The sequence below is a fragment of the Gamsiella multidivaricata genome, assembly GCF_025024155.1.
Source record: "Gamsiella multidivaricata strain RSA 2152 chromosome Unknown BC939scaffold_132, whole genome shotgun sequence".
Lineage (NCBI taxonomy): Eukaryota > Fungi > Mortierellomycota > Mortierellomycetes > Mortierellales > Mortierellaceae > Gamsiella > Gamsiella multidivaricata.
The window spans coordinates 33,990-50,192 of record NW_026251840.1 but is presented as its reverse complement, the minus strand read 5'-3'; the positions used below and the strand labels follow the sequence as shown (position 1 = coordinate 50,192).

General features: G+C 49.3%; 7 protein-coding genes across 7 annotated transcripts; 1 reads left to right on the top strand and 6 right to left on the bottom strand.

The window, feature by feature from the left end:
- Window positions 1-45: 45 nt before the first annotated feature.
- BC939DRAFT_508459 (uncharacterized protein) lies at window positions 46-2,459 on the bottom strand (the record flags this gene model as incomplete). The annotated part of the gene is made up of 3 exons (XM_051561003.1): window positions 46-460; window positions 560-1,086; window positions 1,167-2,459. The coding sequence occupies 3 exons, from the start codon at window positions 2,457-2,459 to the stop codon at window positions 46-48; spliced, it is 2,235 nt and encodes a 744-aa protein (XP_051406363.1).
- Window positions 2,460-3,220: 761 nt separating this feature from the next.
- Window positions 3,221-4,852, bottom strand: BC939DRAFT_469626 (Mur ligase). Its single transcript, XM_051558036.1, has one exon. It carries the CDS (start codon window positions 4,830-4,832, stop codon window positions 3,333-3,335), a length of 1,500 nt encoding a protein of 499 aa, XP_051406362.1. The 5' UTR covers window positions 4,833-4,852; the 3' UTR covers window positions 3,221-3,332.
- Window positions 4,853-4,858: 6 nt separating this feature from the next.
- Window positions 4,859-5,990, bottom strand: BC939DRAFT_469622 (thioredoxin-like protein). Its single transcript, XM_051558035.1, has 6 exons — window positions 5,892-5,990; window positions 5,654-5,758; window positions 5,490-5,546; window positions 5,347-5,389; window positions 5,178-5,256; window positions 4,859-5,080 (listed from the first exon to the last, which is right to left on the bottom strand). The coding sequence occupies exons 1-6, from the start codon at window positions 5,916-5,918 to the stop codon at window positions 4,927-4,929; spliced, it is 465 nt and encodes a 154-aa protein (XP_051406361.1). The 5' UTR covers window positions 5,919-5,990; the 3' UTR covers window positions 4,859-4,926.
- BC939DRAFT_469621 (uncharacterized protein) lies at window positions 5,991-8,013 on the bottom strand. Its single transcript, XM_051558034.1, has 2 exons — window positions 7,763-8,013; window positions 5,991-7,649 (listed from the first exon to the last, which is right to left on the bottom strand). The coding sequence occupies exons 1-2, from the start codon at window positions 7,856-7,858 to the stop codon at window positions 6,129-6,131; spliced, it is 1,617 nt and encodes a 538-aa protein (XP_051406360.1). The 5' UTR covers window positions 7,859-8,013; the 3' UTR covers window positions 5,991-6,128.
- Window positions 8,014-9,114: 1,101 nt separating this feature from the next.
- Window positions 9,115-10,166, bottom strand: BC939DRAFT_482162 (GDSL lipase/esterase; the record flags this gene model as incomplete). The annotated part of the gene is made up of 2 exons (XM_051559095.1): window positions 9,115-9,822; window positions 9,939-10,166. The coding sequence occupies 2 exons, from the start codon at window positions 10,164-10,166 to the stop codon at window positions 9,115-9,117; spliced, it is 936 nt and encodes a 311-aa protein (XP_051406359.1).
- A 546-nt stretch (window positions 10,167-10,712) lies between these two features.
- On the bottom strand, window positions 10,713-13,160 carry BC939DRAFT_533687 (uncharacterized protein). The gene is made up of 4 exons (XM_051561708.1): window positions 12,686-13,160; window positions 12,253-12,585; window positions 11,835-12,152; window positions 10,713-11,741 (listed from the first exon to the last, which is right to left on the bottom strand). Exons 1-4 carry the CDS (start codon window positions 12,911-12,913, stop codon window positions 10,782-10,784), a joined length of 1,839 nt encoding a protein of 612 aa, XP_051406358.1. The 5' UTR covers window positions 12,914-13,160; the 3' UTR covers window positions 10,713-10,781.
- A 645-nt stretch (window positions 13,161-13,805) lies between these two features.
- On the top strand, window positions 13,806-15,817 carry BC939DRAFT_54019 (ATP-dependent RNA helicase DHH1). The gene is made up of 5 exons (XM_051561734.1): window positions 13,806-13,929; window positions 14,036-14,102; window positions 14,214-14,810; window positions 14,913-15,041; window positions 15,161-15,817. The coding sequence occupies exons 1-5, from the start codon at window positions 13,901-13,903 to the stop codon at window positions 15,767-15,769; spliced, it is 1,431 nt and encodes a 476-aa protein (XP_051406357.1). The 5' UTR covers window positions 13,806-13,900; the 3' UTR covers window positions 15,770-15,817.
- Window positions 15,818-16,203: the final 386 nt, after the last annotated feature.

Genomic DNA, 16,203 nt, shown 5'->3' with positions numbered 1-16,203 from the left:
ACAGAGTTAGTGGCAAAATTGAGTTTATTTCCTGGTTCCCAGCTTTCAAAAGGAAGTAGCCGTGTTCGGGACAGGTTCCTTGGTCTGGTCGCGCAGCATACTTTCCAGTCCACAATCGCTGCCAGTGCGCCGAATACTTTCTCGCGCTATGGCCCTTTTTGGCCTAGAATTTGAGAAAAAAGCTGCCGAGGTCTCTGTATGTCGACCGAGTGTAGCTACAGGAGCATCAGGCAGCTTACTCTCACAGTGCTTATCCAAAAGTGACTGAGGTGTGCCTCGACCGGCTGTGGCCCATTCGATCCCTAGATCGCCCTCAAGCCCAAGTCCTGATAGAAATTTGTGCGTGCCATCGTCGCCCTCGTCGTCGTCAAATTCTGCATGCAGCAGGTTAGACTTGACATGGTCACGGAATCGGCGAAGAGAGGATATCACTGAGGTCAGTAAGTTCGAATCGCTTTCACTATTGGACCGAGCAATGAAAAAACGAATGCGCATAGCATTAGTTATCATTCCCATCAAACATCGCAGCACGCAGTGGAGCAGATAAAGAAATTTGTACTTTGTCTGGCCTTGAAAGTCGACAATATCCGTCCGTGAACTTGACTCTCCTCCACTGTCTGCGAAGCTGTTGTCTTGAGTCCGATGATTCATCGCAATGGTCGGTGAAAAGTGGATATGCATGGGGTCCGCCTGAGATCCCTCCATGCCGAAGGAAGTAGTCGAGGCAAGGGGTGCATGCAGAGCGCTAAAGTCCTGATAACTGGTCCTGTGTCTCTTCTGGAGTCGTTGAAGCGTCTCCAATGATGACTCTGATATCTGTTGCTTTACTTCCCTCATGTCTGCCGATGTGTTGTCCTTAGTGGAGCCGGCGAAGGATTCAATTGATGATGAGGACGTGATCACAGGCAAGCGAGTACTCGTTACGGTATTGGTAGTGTCTGAATTTGGCAACGAACGGTGGGGTCTAGCCTTTAATGATTCTGAGGTACCAGCCAACGATTCAGGTATCAGAGTCTTCGAAAGCCCAACAAGATCTATTGCATCCTCCTGCGTCGAGTGACGCGCCAGTGCTCTAATAGGACTGACCTAGGGTTGCAATACGGTTCGCTTTAGTGTCATTGTCATGTCATTCATAGCTGTACACAGGCTGGCCATGCTTCACTTACCAGCATCGAATCGTCCATATCCAGCTCGGTTTCTCCAGATCTGAAAGCGATCAAGGCCTGCTCAAACGCCTGGAGCCATCCTTGCTTGGAGGGGATATCAATGACCATAGCGTCAATATCCTCCATCTCGGCTTCATAAATGCTGCACTTTTGAAGTTTAGATGGTCCAATCGACTTCTTGCCATGCGTCACAGAGGCGGCCGGTAGCGGTGGGCGAAGCGAGGAGGTGTTGCCGTGAGCCCCAAAGGTGTATGTTGACGCATTACTGTGTGGTTGTTGGACTTGTCGCGTCTGCAGTTGAGCAATATTGTGAATTACTGAGTCGAACTCAGTGGAGGAAACGGGTCGTCTTGATCCCACGTTCCATGTCTGTTGGCTCTGAGGTATACGTTCCCCTTTGAGGGCCGAGGATGTAGTGGATGAGGAGCTTTCCCACCCACCATGATCCGACTCGTGATCAGATAATCCTAGCTGTGATGATGACGAGCGATACGACACAAAGTTCCCAGAGCCGTCGTGGAAGGGCATTTGGTTCTGGATTCGGTTACTAGCGCCTCCTCCGAAGTGGTGGCCAAACGAAGGGTGAATCATGTTGTTGAGCGAGGTTGTTGACGAAACCGAGGCTGCGTAGGGGGACGCGAACTTGGACAGTCTAGGGCGCGACACAGTTGAGGTCGAATGCACATCCTCGTCGTCTTGAGACCAGATCGAAAAGTCTTCGGATTCGTCCAAGTCCTCGAGCTCTTCGCTTGGCAGATCAGAGTAACTGTAAGCGCTCAACTGACCCATACTGCTGGTTCGCTCTCGATAGCTTTGTGGACGTAGTTGTAGTGTTGTATCCCTGAGACCTCGACCACATGTACTGTCCATGACTGAAGCTGCTTCATTCCCGCTAAGAACGTCCTCGTATTCATCTGAGGAGATCCCTCCCTGAGCTACGGTGCCGGTACTGCTTGCTGTGCTCAGTGGGGGTCGTTGATACTGGCCAAGAACAAAATGCCATTCTTGTGCACGTTGCTGTGCTTGGTGGAGGTATTGCTGTTGCCGTGCCCTCACGCGAGCACTGGCTGTGTGACGAATAGATGTCCATTCCTGATCCAGACCGTTTTCAAAAATCTCGTCTGAGGGGTTTGTTGACGACAGACCAGGAGCATGAGAATGGGCGTGGGCGCCAGAGAAATTGGACTGGGTTCCCTTTGTTGAAGAGACAATGCGGGCTTCAGTTAGGTCTTCGTCGGGCGAGTGTCTGCTACTCTGGCGATGGAAAGGTGCGCGCTGCTTATATGTTGTCATGATGAATGATGGTTTCTGCTAGTCTGAAGGCAGCTGTAATAGTATGTTTGTTTGGGTTAAAGTGTACAGAGTTGAGTGTGAAGGGATTAAAGAGAGGAGCAAAAGCGAAAGAGAAAGCGACGAGGATGAACGAAGAGAGATGCAACCCAAAAAAAAAAAAGAGACCTCGAGTTCCCGTGCATGAGAACAATATTGCCATGCATACCACAGGTTTGGGCAGCAAATGAATGGGCCAGGGAACTGTGGGGCAAAGAGTAATAAAGAAAACACTGGGGACAATGAATGAATGTTTTGTTGGCTCACCAGCAAGCAGAGGGTCGATGATGACCAAACCAGGGCTGAGCAGCAGCAGCATACACCGGTGAGAAGAGATCAGCGCGATAACACAATCGTATCAAGAAAGCATATCGGTACATGTATCGAATAGATCTCAACATCGCCATTGCAGCTGTGATCGCATCATAATCGATATTGGTGACTTTATTACTAGCTGGTACTTTGCCCCATACCCCCTCCTTGAGGGGGGAAAAAAAAGGGAAGACAGACGCACATCCCCCAACTTGACGAGTGCCACTAGCCCAAAACTGCGATGAAAAACTGAAACCGCCGCCACCAAAACCAATCCAACTGCCAGATTCAGAGAAGCGTTTAAGCGACGAGAGGACCTGGCACTTGCCTTTTCTTACCTCTTTTTTTGCAATGGGGCAACAGGTAAGTTGGATGGCGTAGACTGCAAGGACAGCGAGCAGGAGAAGCAAGAGTTGAAGACGAGAGAAGTGGATGCCATCGAGCACCACTACTGCAGGTCACGCACTTCGCCCACTAAGATTGTCGCGCTCATCTTTGTGTTACGTCTCTGATTCCTTTATTTGGCTATAAGCGAAAGAGATCTGCAACCAAGTACAGTGACCCACAGAGTACAACCACGTCGCCAGCCTGTCGATCCCTCCCAACCCTCTCCAAAGCCGCCCTCAGATCCGCTCCAAACTCACGGACAACGAGGCAGCCCTTCCCTTCGCCATGCACACGTTCCTGTTGCCGCTGTAATCGCTGACAAACTTCCTGTGCAGGAATAGGTGATACCCAGGGCATACCCTCGGGCGAACTAAACTCCACAGCTGAGAATGTATCCTGTCCAGATTGGACATGACTGGATCCTACAGAGAATAAAACATCAAACATCTCCTCAATATCCTTGCCCTTTGTAAACGCCATGATCCAATGTATCCGTCTCGAGTCATGACCTGAACTCAGCGATGTAATGTGTTCATCCACGAAGGAGCGCAGTGCAATGGCTGCCGCGGGGTTATGAGCTCCATCCACTAGTATTCTTCCCTGGACCTCTCTTGGAGCATTTGGGCCTTCGATCCATTGTAACCGCCCTGGCCAAACAGTGTTCCTGATGCCTTGTCGAATCGTATCGTCTGTAATCTTCTTGTTCCATGACTCATATCCATGGCCATCATTCCCCACTTCTCGCAAGACGCGGATCGCGGCAATGGCAGCCGCTGCATTCTCCAATTGAAAATCACCCAGCAGTGGAATCCAGAACTTGAATCCGTCCTCCAGAACTGCGCAATGTCCCACTGCTGCTGCTGCTGCCATGGTTGTTCCCGACGAAGCTGGATCGTCCTGTGCTTCGGTCCAACGAGCTGCCTGCACCTTGATGATCTGATCCGGTGACAGTCCCACAGCCAACGCCTTCTCCTCCAGCACCTTGTACACCCTCTGTCCCTCAGCTTGCGGTGCAATGACGACAGGAGTTCCTGTCTTGATAATACCCGCCTTCTCTGACGCGACCTCCTCGATTGTGTTGCCTAGTAGAGCGCCGTGATCCATTCCAATGGACGCTATCACACAGACCTTCGGGCTAGGAACAATGTTTGTCGCGTCCAATCGACCACCCACGCCGACCTCGATCACTGCAATATCCACGGCCCCCTGGTTCTCACTAGGATCCTGTCCCGACTGAGGACCATCGCCATCATGACCATGGGCGAACCAATAAAACGCCATTGCGGTCAACAACTCGAATGAGGTCGCCTTTAAGCCCAGCTGTGAATCCTTCTGCTTAACGATATTGCTGACATATTGAAAATCGGCCTCTGAGATCGGCTGGTTGTTAATCTGAATCGTGTCCCTGGGTGTGATGAGATGAGGTGAGTTGTATCGACCGACGCGGTAACCAGACGCCTGGAGGATCGACGACAGGTACGCGCAGATCGATCCCTTGCCGTTGGTGCCAGCGACATGAATGATGGGAAAGGCGAGGTGTGGTGGAAGCGGATGCAAGGTTACTGATGGGGATGAGCTGTTGACAGCAGGGGCAAGTGCCTCGAGCAGATGAGTGACACGTTCCAGTCCGAGGTCCATGGTTGCAAAGATAAGACGAGGGTGCAAGATAGCAATACTGAAAATCTGATTGTTTATTCGTGCTCTCTCGCCAGTGATCTGCATGCAAGTGTATCTATGCGCGGGGGTTCTCCTCGGGCTCGGGCTCGACCAAGCCCTCCTTGAGCAATAGCTTCTCGAGCTCGCCAGACTGGTGCATGTTGAGCATGATGTCGCATCCTCCGACGAACTCGCCATTGATGTATACCTGGGGAATAGTGGGCCACGATCTACAAGAGTTTATGTATAAATCAGGTCGTTTTAGGTGTCAAGCAAAGCGCTTGTAATATGAGCGCATTTAAACGGCTCCGGACCGTGCCAACTTACGAAAACTCCTTGATACCGCTGCGAAGCTCCTCGTCGGCTAGAATGTTGAAGCTCTTCAACGAGTTTTGCATGTCAACTCCTATTTTTCAGCAAGGACAGAAACCACTCGACGTTACTAAACAATTTCATACATTACAGGATTCAAATGCAGGCATAGCACTGTCTTTACCTTGGACAGTGAGGATCTGCATGACAGCACGACTGAATCCGCACTATTATCCCACAGCAGCGATAAATCCCAGGTCAGTCCGGATCAGGTACGATGTGTTTCAGAACAAAGACCGGCAATCTACATAACTTGACCATCCTTACCTGAGGGGCATCAGGGGTTCCCTTCATGAAGACAACCAGCTTGTTTTGGGCAATGGCCTGACGTGGATATAGTATTCAGATCAAATGGAAATAGATGTCAGTGGTTGTGGTACTGAAATAAACATGCACAGTATCGATACCCTGCAGTTTAGCTGACTACATACATCCTCGATGGTCTTCTTGGTAGAGTCGGAAAGGTGGCGCACAGCAAAGGTCGTGGCAGGGAGAGCTGCACGGCGGGTGAGAATGTGGCTACTGGGGCGGAGAGTCTATGTTACGTTGGGCCAGTCCGTTATCGAAAACGAATGCAGTGTTAGTCATCCGTTGAAAGATTCATCCAGATCGTAAGGAGCAACCAAAAAGTGGTAGCTGCCAGGAGAAGTCGCTCTGCTGTGGTCATACCGATGTTGCGCTGCGAAGGAAGTTCATGGTGAAAGTGATTAAGGCTGCGGAGGATGGAAGAGCGTACTAGACGAATCGATTGGATTCGAATCGCCTCTTGACTTGTTGCTCAGTCCCTCTTCCTCCTCCGAGTGTTTTCTGTTTGGCTGCCACCAATATGAAAATGTGCTGTCACAAACGTTCTTTATTTTACATTAAGTGTGTATATGAGACGGTGTGAGATATGATAATCCTTGATTATGACCAGTCTTCGCGACGAGGCGCGCGAAGGCTCTTACTGTGGTTATTCAAGGGCGATCCTCTGCCATGCTCAGCCGAGGCGCGGTTGGCATACTCCGCCGCATAGCTCTGGATGTGTTCACCCGAAGGCCTCGGGCTGGGCGATTGTCTGGACAGCTCAATGCTCCGGGGCTCGCGGTTGTTCATCAACCTCGGGCTAGCAGAGGAACCAAGCTCCCTAGCAGCAGCCCTAGGGGATGTGATTCTGGGAGAGATATATCCTGATCCACCCTCCTGGCCGAAAAAAATGTCTCCGCTTCTCAATGCGCCTGATTGCAAAAGAGGCGAGTCAGGCAAGCACTGAGGATTGGTACTGTGGCCGGCCTTTGACTGGGAGGGGGATCCAATAAGAGTTGAGTCCAACGACTGGGCTGATTGCAGAACTGCGTCTGCGAAATGTGGACTTGATTGTACGATTGCCCCGGAAGCATAATCATGGTATCCAACGTCGGAATGCTGGGTCATCTCGTGCTCTGCGTACTGGGCCTCAGGATTGGCGACCCAGAGCCCGCCGTGTTGTGCGTCATTGTTCCAAGCACCGTCGATAATCATGTCGTGCCCGTTAGAGTATCCTGTAGTAGCTGGATTATTTGGTCCGGCGCCATTGTACATGACCTCGGGCAGGTTTTGGTCGAACCCAGTCCTATCTCGACCCATAGAGCTTGCAGTTGCAAAATGAGCTGTCATTGGGAGATGATGGTCCTCCTGGAAGACGGCAGGACTTGGATGATAGCCCTGGTGGGGCGAGGAATCGCCATAATTGTCATACCCGCCGTTGAAGGGTTGCTGAACAGGATAGCCAGCATTAGACTGCATCTCGTAATCATATCCATCTTCGTATCCCCCCGAGGTCATACTGTTTAGTCCAGCCCCTCCGCTCATGGTAGGGCTACCGCTTGTAAGATAGCCATGGCTCATTCTCTTATCAGCGCCCGATGAGGAAGCACCCATACCCTGCAGGGTATCGAATGTCAGCTCGCGATTGTTACGACGGCGGCGGCGATAGCAGATGACGGACGTGGCAATGATGATCGCGAGAGCAGCAACACCGACAACGGACCCCACGATTACGGGGACGTTGGTGGAGGTAGACGAGGACGAGGAGCCATTGGAACCGGCGCCAGAAGGGGGCAGAGTGGACTGGGAGGGTATAGAGGAGGTGAGGGTAAGGGTGGAGGGGAAGGGGTTTGCGGGCTGCGTAAAGGGCGGTCTTGAGGAGGAAGTATCGGTTGTAAGAGGGGTCGTGCTGATGGTGGGGATGTCTGTCGTGGTTGTGGTTGGGATCGTTATTGGGATTGTAGTGGTGGTAGGAGATATTGTAGTAGTAGCAGAGATTATCGTGGTAGTAGTGGTGGTAGTAGTGGTAGTAGTAGTGGTGGTGGCGGTGGGGTCGATTGTGGTGGTTAGAGGACTGGTGGTTGAGGAGCTGGGTGGGTCCGAGATGGGACTTGGATCGTGGGGTGAGACCGAGGGCCCCGCCTAAAGAGAGCCAAGATGATAAGATGATAAATATAAGTGGGCTAGATCGACAGCAATCTCATTTTGTTATTGGTGGCAGAAAACTTTTTTTAAAAAAATAAAATAAGACATACGTCCTGAGCAAGCACCAAGACCGGGATATGGACGAGGGCAACGGCGATGAGGAGGGACAGGCACGAGGAGGAGGGAGAAGAGAGACGGCCGATCATGCTGAAATGAAGATGTGAGCGAAGGAGTGGCCACAGCGTGTGCCTGAAAATGAATTGATCTCTGCTGCGGGGCCAGAGAGGGGAGGGAGGGAGGGAGGAAGAGGAAGAGAAAGAGAAAGAAAGAGAGAGGGAGGGAGAGAGAGGGGAAATGAAATATGGGAAAATAGGGCCAAAAATAAAATGAAAAGGCGCCAACCACTTTATCCCACTCCGACGTGAGTGTTGGGCTACGAAAAAAAAGGCGATCCGTCCTCTTAGGTTTCTTTTGTTTCCATCTGGGCGACAGGGCATTCCAAGCGTAAAAAAATTGGCCGCGGAGCAGACAAGGGCCTAAGAATCGGAGCCCTGTTCGCAAAAGGACGCGGAGGTGCTAGACCAACAGCCAAAGCGAAAAGCAGCCACCCTCGCTCTCATCTCCTTACTCCTGCAGCCATGGATGGGATTGGTCATAGTCACCGACTATATTCCACTATATAATACCGCTTTTCGATAAAAATAGCAAGAGATGGAATCTCGAATCCAAGAATGGCGATTAGAGGCAACACGACCTCCCCACGCGGCCCCGGTCAGCTTAATTCGTTCGTAGCACTCAGCCGATCCGTGACAGACGGGCCCTGGCGATGTTTTTCAACATCCTTCGATGGTTTATTAAGGCATTTGTACTCATGCATAGTACCTGTGTTGTTTTATAAAACATAATACCCCCCGCGCACGTTGGTTGATTTTCCTATATTGATCTTTCATTCAGCCATGGCTCTTCTCGCTCCCTTTCGCTCACTATTCACTTGGAAGGGGTTCGATTTGCTGCGTGGACCAAGAAATTAATGCACAAAGAGTACATCTCTCTTTTCATCGATATGACAATGATGCCTTCAATTGCTCAGTCTTCAAGGATTATTTATGATGTTGACTCATCTCAGCGCATGAAATTATGCCAGGGGTATAGCTATCAAACAACTATGGTATTGACTTTTGTGTTCAATGGTGAGGAAGGCTGCGGCCGCAACGGAGGTAAAAAGGCCAACTTTTGGGGTCAGAAATCAATGGGGCAACACGAAACAGCCGATTGAAAATCAGTAAAAGTGGCAGTGTAGACTCTGTTCGGGATGCGAATGGAGACGTCTGCGAAATTTGAGGCAGTACATAGAAGAAATACGCTGGCGTTCTGTTTGAACATCTCATATCAAGAATTATACTTTGCTCAGGTCGGAGTGGTTTCCTGCGTAGTCTATGCGTGCACAGTCCAGGGTTTCTCTCTACAGTAGATGAAGGACTGCCTCGGCAATCTCTTTGTGGATCTTGGCTGTGGGGTGGAACGCATCCCAGTAGAAGTATTTGCCGGCATTCTTGCACTCAGTCTTGTAGTCGTTGCTCACACACCCCTGGACCACATCCGTGATGCCCAGTCGCTTCAACTGATCAGATTTGTAAAGGCGCTTGTAGAGCTCGCCTAAATTCAAGTACCCGACATTGACCTTCACGCTGTTGTTGCTGCAGGTGTAAAAGGGATGAGAGTCAAGAGAGCGACCATATTCCTGCGTGAGCTGCTTCTTAAGGCCTTTGTAATCTTCCTGTTCCTGCCTGGCAATGGCTGTGAACGCTGCAGCGTTGGTTGCATTGGTATTGAAATAAGGAAGGGCACCCAGGTCGATGTTCTCAACCACGAGAACGTTTCGGGCGCCTAGTGCGACGAGACGCTTGATTCCCTCGTGCAGCTTGGCAAGCACAGCTGCGGGGTCAAGCGAGGGGTTGAAGAAAAAGTCGTTTCCTTGAAAGTTGACAACAAACAGGGTCCTTGCAGCATCCTCGCGAGTGGATTTGGGAGCGTATAATTCGATCTGCTGGATGAATCCGGGGACGGGGATTGTAGCGGATGGACCGGAGTATCCCTGAACGAGCGTCGAATCGCTAGTGGCGGCACCATAGGCGTAGTTGCTTAGCTTGTAGTGCTTGGCCTTGGCAACCTGTAACAGTGATACAAAGATACGACAAGATTATTAATTTCAAGCTATCAAGCTCGCAGTTGGGTTCTACAGATTTAGTCATGTACACATAATAATCCATTGAAGGTGGTACTGACGTGCTCGGACCACACGCGTCCATTGGAGAAGCGTCCATGGTCGTAAAAGGGCAAAGGCCAAGTCTTGTTGGACAACTGGTACACATTGCCAGTGTCCGAGTACGAGTCGCCAAAGACGACGAGGTTCTCAATATGGGCGGATTTGCATCCAGTGGGTTTGGCCATGACCGAGGGAACCGAAGATGCCAACATCGCAACGGCAGCGATCGAGAAGAGGTTGAATAGCATGATTGGAGTGTTGTTTGGACGAGGGTGGAGAAAACTGTGGATGGTGGGGAGGTTGGGCGTGCTGAATAGATAAAAGGAAAAGAAAGGAAACTTAAGTTGCTGGAGGCTATTTATATTCTCTTCTTGTGAATCTTCCCTGTACCCTTGCGGAATGGGCATATGTTGGCGCTCGGTTACACCATGGATAGCACGCGGCGCGTAAATGGAAGCATGCGATCTAGACCCTCGGAATAGAGTTAGCAGTGCATCCACTGTCTCGTACCACACTACTGCACTGATTTCATGAACGCTTCGTAGGCAAAGATTAGGCTGCTATCACTATTATACTGTTTCTAGTATTTCATCAGATGCATCGTCTGGAGACCAGTCCGTGCTAAGCCCATGCCAGGTACGATTCAGCCCGTCTGTTTGCAGGTCTAGAACCCAGCAAAGTACGCCGTCTGTTCATGTATTCAAGAATTACATGTACTGTACATCATATAAGAAAATCAATCAGTAGGCTACCACGCGGGATACAACCATGAAATGACTAAGGGACTCGTAAATATCGGTACTGTTGCTAATTTATTTCAAGCATCTTAGTCAAAGGAGGAATGCTCTGAATACCCAGGGCACTCACTTTTCATCGTCGTCCTTTTCCCTCTTCTCCTTCTCGCGGCTTTGATAAGTTGTCGCCTTTCCATCAGCACCGCCAGAATTTGCTCCGGCCTTCTTGGCGGCTTCAAGCATGTCCAGAAGGGACTTTAGATCAACGTTGGCTAGGACGTCATTGCTCTCCGCCTTTGTCTGGGCGTCCTTGCCCCTTCTTTCCTTTTTTGTAACATCCTGCGCAGCCTTGTTTTCGTTCTCAGTCAATGCATCCAAGATCGCATTGAAAATGTTCTGGTTCCGTTGCTCCTTATCATGAGCTTTGCTGTCCTGAGCCTTGGTCCCCGACTCTCCCTCAGCAGCTTTCTTCCCATTTGATTCGCCAGAACTGTCAGTTGTACCAAAGAAAGTCTCTAAAAACGCATCCAACTCTATGGGTTGTCCATTCTGATCGTATGCAAGCAGCTCCTGTTGGTTAACCTTGCCGTCCACAAAGTCCTCTATTTTTTGAAGCACATCCTTCTGACCTTCAGACATGTGCGGCTTCAACTTTCTGTAGAACGTATCAAACTCCGCAAGAATCTCGTCCAGTTGCTTCTGCTTTGTCGTCTTTTCTAGCTCCTCGATCAGCGCTGCTACATCTCTGAGATCCGCTGGCATTCCTGATCCAGCGGCGAAAAGATTGTCGAGTGATGGCTTACTCTCCTCCTGTGGTGCTTGTTGACCGAATTTGATCTGACCGGTCGAATCCTGGGAGGTAATCGATCCCAGCCCGCCTTCAATGGCTCCAGGGCCTGCAGCTCTGTGCTGTTGGTATTCTTCGTCGGACACGATGCGTCTGCATTCAATCTTGTTAGCTTCCGGTGCTGGAATGAGCTCGAAGGCGACGTCCTTGCACAGAGAGGAGGAGTAGATGACCATAATGTAACTGCAAGTCGAGGGCTCCGTGACGAGCTGAATACTGTCATCCACATTGGCGCACTGAAACTATCAAATCGCCAGACAAAGGTGTTTTAGTATCTCCTGATACACGTCAACAGCTTTCATTGACGCATCATCGCAATAAATAATGAGGATTACCTGGACCTCCACCTTTCGTAAAGCTCCCGTGAGATCACAGACATCGCCATAATCCCAGTGCTGAACTAGATATTTACGTTCGTTGCTCACGCCTAGCTCCGTCGTAGTTGCACTTCGTCCTGGGCCTGAGGAAGAGGGACGCTGTTGGATCGATCCATCGAGATTCTGACTACTTTGTAACTCGGCCGAAGTGGGTTCATAAACCCCCAAAACATTAGTAGTGTCCTCGCTCGCTGGCTCCCATTTGATATTATCGAGTGCATGGAACTGTCGAATTCGTTTCTTGTGACAGTACTCGTAAGTCCAGTAGCCGGTGTTCTATTATCGCATTATTGCGCCGCAAAGCGCCGCAATTACGTTAGTTGATACCACATGCATGCTGGTATCATTAACCATGCAGTAAATACCCGTACCGTACCGTTTTTAGACAACGTCCAGTCAAGTGTTCCAGCAATTCCAGTCCTCGTTTGACGCTTCGCCGTTCTTCCTCCTCAGTCTCCTGAGCTGTCTTTTCGGCAACAGGGTCTTCCTCCTGGATCTGGACTGCTGGGATGCTGCACGCCCATCGTTTGCCATTGGCATCGGTCATGACAATACTTGATGACATATCTAACGCTTTGCTTCCCTTCGGTGTAGTAGAATACCCATCTTGGTCCTGGGAGTCGATATTACCGCTCAGCTGCATATGTCGTTGATTTTCCCGTGTATCCTTATTCATCATTTCAATCTGCGGAGTCGCCTGTAACGCGGGCTATGTGTTGAAGGTGAGAAGTTTGAAAAAACTGTCTTAGGCTTGGTAACAAACGAGTAGCGATGCATGGGCGCTACTATGCGCGGATGTCGATTTGTACCTGATGTCGATGTGTGTTGCCTTTCTTGAGCCTTTCCACACCGATGGCCGATATGGGTACGAATTCATCCAGGTACTGGACGTGATATTGTGGGTGAGCTAAGAGATCATTGTATACGAATCCAACCAACAGGCCGGAAGCTGCAGCAGGAGCGAAGACCGAGGTGGAGAGGAAGGTAGAATAGGCCAAAAAGGCTACTTGGGAAAGGGAGAAGATCTTGAACCGCATTCAGAAGATGTTTGCATGAGTGGATGGAGAATAAGGAGGAATGACGATCATGGCGAGGTTGGTCCTTTTTTTTTTTTTTTTTTTGGTGGCGATATCTCATTGGCTTGATACTTGAGCCATATAATACATATGCAGTGCGGTGCTCTCGAGAAGCTATGCCTCGGAAAGCATGGACCATGTGTTCACATGCTGGATTGCAGAGGGTCATGTTCCGCTCGAGTTGACTGTTCAGTTGTTGTATATGTGCATGGATACAACTAGCATTACTCATGGAGAAGTAAAAAACATTCTTTACCCCACACTCTTTTCACCTCGCTCCTCCCTCTCCCCTGGAACTCAGACGCGGGGATGGTCTGTCTTCTTACTTAAGGGTATGCAGACTCGAAGTGACGAGGAGCAATTGACTGCGAGAGAGAGGAACGAGGAGAGAAAAAAAATCCCCTTCTTCTCCTTCTCCCTCTCCCTCCTTCCTCCTCCATTACTTTCTCTTCTTTTCTTTTGTCCACATTTATCCATCACTCTCTTTCTCTCTCTCTCTCTCTTTTCTCTTTTCCGATTTGATTTGATTTGATCTGATCTGCTCTCTCCCTTTCAAACACGACTGCTACTCTTGCTACTACCACTACTACTTCTGCATCACCCTCACAAAGAAGACGAAGAAGCAGAAGGGGGAAGAAACCAAACCAGCACGCCTCTCTTGAACAGGATCGGATCAGCCCTTGATTACACTCGACCACCATCAACACCTTTATCCACTCGATCCTGCCAAAAACACAAAAACCAACAAAACTATTCATCCAATCCTACTCTCACTTCAACCTCCAACTGTTCTCACGCGACTTGAATCGACATCGTCTCGTTTCCTTTTTTCCCACTTGTTAACTGATCTATACTGTACATCACTCGACCCTTGTTCATCACAGTCATATCGCAACCCACAGATCCAATCTCTCCTTTTTGTCTTCATCTCTTACCAACCCCACTATTATGGCCGCAAACCAACAACATCACATGGCGTAGGTGATGCTGTGTGCAAGGAAGACCCAAGGCCCGTGTTCTGCTCAGAAGACAGTTCGCTGATTCATGGTCTTTTTTTTATGTGCTACCTCCCGCTTTCTATAGGCACGAGAACGACAGTTGGAAGCAGCAGCTCAGCCTTCCAACAAAAGACGACCGGCCCCAGACAGAGGTAAGGATAATTCCTGGACGAGTGGTATGCTAATGGGTCTCGTTGGCATCGTCTCGTGATCCACATATTCACTTTATGTTGCGGTATCCTCCATTCCAATGAATGCCATAGGACGTCACTGCAACCAAGGGAAACGAGTTCGAGGACTACTTTTTGAAACGTGAACTGTTGATGGGCATCTTCGAGGCCGGATTTGAGCGTCCATCGCCTATCCAAGAAGAGTCTATACCAATTGCCCTCGCCGGACGAGACATCCTCGCTAGAGCCAAGAATGGAACAGGAAAGACCGCCGCCTTTGTTATTCCCTCGCTCGAAAAAATCAACCTCAAGAAGAACAAGATCCAGGCCTTGCTCTTGGTTCCCACCCGTGAATTGGCCCTCCAGACAGCCCAGGTCTGCAAGACCCTCGGCAAGCATATGGGTGTTCAGGTCATGGTCACCACAGGAGGCACGACCCTCAAGGACGATATTATGCGTCTTGGAGAAGTCGTTCACATTGTCGTTGGAACCCCTGGTCGTATCTTGGATCTTGCAGGCAAGGGAGTCGCCAACTTTAGCGAGTGCACAACCTTTGTCATGGATGAGGCCGATAAGCTGCTCAGTCCCGAGTTCACGCCCATTGTCGAGCAATTGCTCACGTACTTTCCCAAGGAACACCAAATCATGCTGTACAGTGCCACCTTTCCTATGATTGTTAAGACGTTCAAGGTAGTGAAACTGCTCCAGAATGTTTTTCTTCTTGCATTGCAATGATCTGTTTGTAGCCTTACGCGCCTTTATTAACAATGCGATTATATTCTTTAATAACAGGATAAACATATGGTTAAGCCCTACGAGATCAACCTGATGGACGAGCTCACGCTGCGCGGTGTGACCCAGTACTATGCATTTGTCGAGGAGCGTCAGAAAGTTCACTGCCTCAACACTCTGTTTTCTAAGGTATATGTTTTGCTATTCACTCAAACGCTCTTTCTTAAAAACAATGGCCATTTATCATGTACATTTTTTTCATTAACATCCTTCACTTATCTCAACCCTGTATGCGAATTGATACATAGCTCCAAATCAATCAATCCATTATTTTTTGTAACTCTACCAACCGAGTCGAGCTGTTGGCCAAAAAGATCACCGAACTCGGATATTCTTGCTTCTATTCTCACGCAAAGATGCTGCAGTCGCACCGTAACCGGGTGTTCCACGATTTCAGGAACGGTGTTTGTCGCAACTTAGTCTGCTCGGATCTCTTGACCCGTGGTATCGATATCCAGGCAGTGAATGTCGTCATCAACTTCGATTTCCCCAAGAACGCCGAAACCTATCTCCATCGTATCGGTCGCAGTGGTCGTTTCGGTCACTTGGGTCTAGCTATTAACTTAATCACATATGAAGATCGCTTCAACCTGTACAAGATCGAGCAGGAGCTGGGAACAGAGATTCAGGCCATTCCTCCAGTCATTGACAAGCGCCTCTACGTAGCGCCTTCTGCCCTCGACGAAAACGATCATGAGGAACAACAGAAACGTATCCAGCAGCAGCAGCAACAGCAGCAACAGCAGCAGCAGCAGCAAAACCAGCAGGCGACGCATCACCACTATCAACAGCAGCAGATGCATCACCAGCAACAGTTTCAGCAACAGCAAAGGTCCCAGCAACAGCAGCGCCGTTAATGCGTAGCTGTTGAATGGCTAGCCCACCACAGTAAAGTGGGATTTTTTTTTTTTTTTTTTTTTTTTTTTTGGTAATGGCCCTTCATTGCTACTCTTTGCTCCCCGGAAGTGGAGTGGTGAAGAGTCTTTTTCTTTTTCTTTTTTTTTTTTTTTTTTTTTTTTTTTTGTCAATCCTTCAACCTTCTTGTTCCTTGAAAGAGAAGGATGGAAGTTTTTTTTTAGACAATACTTTTTTTTTTTCTTTTTTTTAAAGGCGAGACTATTTGTAGCAATAAAACGCTTAATGTCAGTAGCCAAGACAATAGAGAGTTTTCGCAAACGAAACTCTATTTCCTTCCTGATGTTACTGGAAAACAGCAAAATAGTTTCGCCCTCAAAAATAAACTCATCTCCATTGAAAGGGTTCCTGTGTACAACATGCTTCATCAGAGCTC

Coding starts and splice junctions, on each gene's coding strand:
- BC939DRAFT_469626 (XM_051558036.1), bottom strand. CDS start 4,832: ATGGACCTCGGACTGGAACGTGTCACTCATCTGCTCGAGGCACTTGCC.
- BC939DRAFT_469622 (XM_051558035.1), bottom strand. CDS start 5,918: ATGAACTTCCTTCGCAGCGCAACATCG. Junction 5,759..5,891: donor TCCTTCGCAGCGCAACATCG/GTATGACCACAG, acceptor AACGTAACATAG/ACTCTCCGCCCCAGTAGCCA. Junction 5,547..5,653: donor CCAAGAAGACCATCGAGGAT/GTATGTAGTCAG, acceptor TATCCACGTCAG/GCCATTGCCCAAAACAAGCT.
- BC939DRAFT_469621 (XM_051558034.1), bottom strand. CDS start 7,858: ATGATCGGCCGTCTCTCTTCTCCCTCCTCCTCGTGCCTGTCCCTCCTC. Junction 7,650..7,762: donor TCTTGGTGCTTGCTCAGGAC/GTATGTCTTATT, acceptor GGCTCTCTTTAG/GCGGGGCCCTCGGTCTCACC.
- BC939DRAFT_533687 (XM_051561708.1), bottom strand. CDS start 12,913: ATGCGGTTCAAGATCTTCTCCCTTTCCCAAGTAGCCTTTTTGGCCTAT. Junction 12,586..12,685: donor GCAACACACATCGACATCAG/GTACAAATCGAC, acceptor TTCAACACATAG/CCCGCGTTACAGGCGACTCC. Junction 11,742..11,834: donor TACGAAAGGTGGAGGTCCAG/GTAATCCTCATT, acceptor GCGATTTGATAG/TTTCAGTGCGCCAATGTGGA.
- BC939DRAFT_54019 (XM_051561734.1), top strand. CDS start 13,901: ATGGCCGCAAACCAACAACATCACATGGC. Junction 13,930..14,035: donor AACCAACAACATCACATGGC/GTAGGTGATGCT, acceptor CGCTTTCTATAG/GCACGAGAACGACAGTTGGA. Junction 14,103..14,213: donor ACGACCGGCCCCAGACAGAG/GTAAGGATAATT, acceptor TGAATGCCATAG/GACGTCACTGCAACCAAGGG.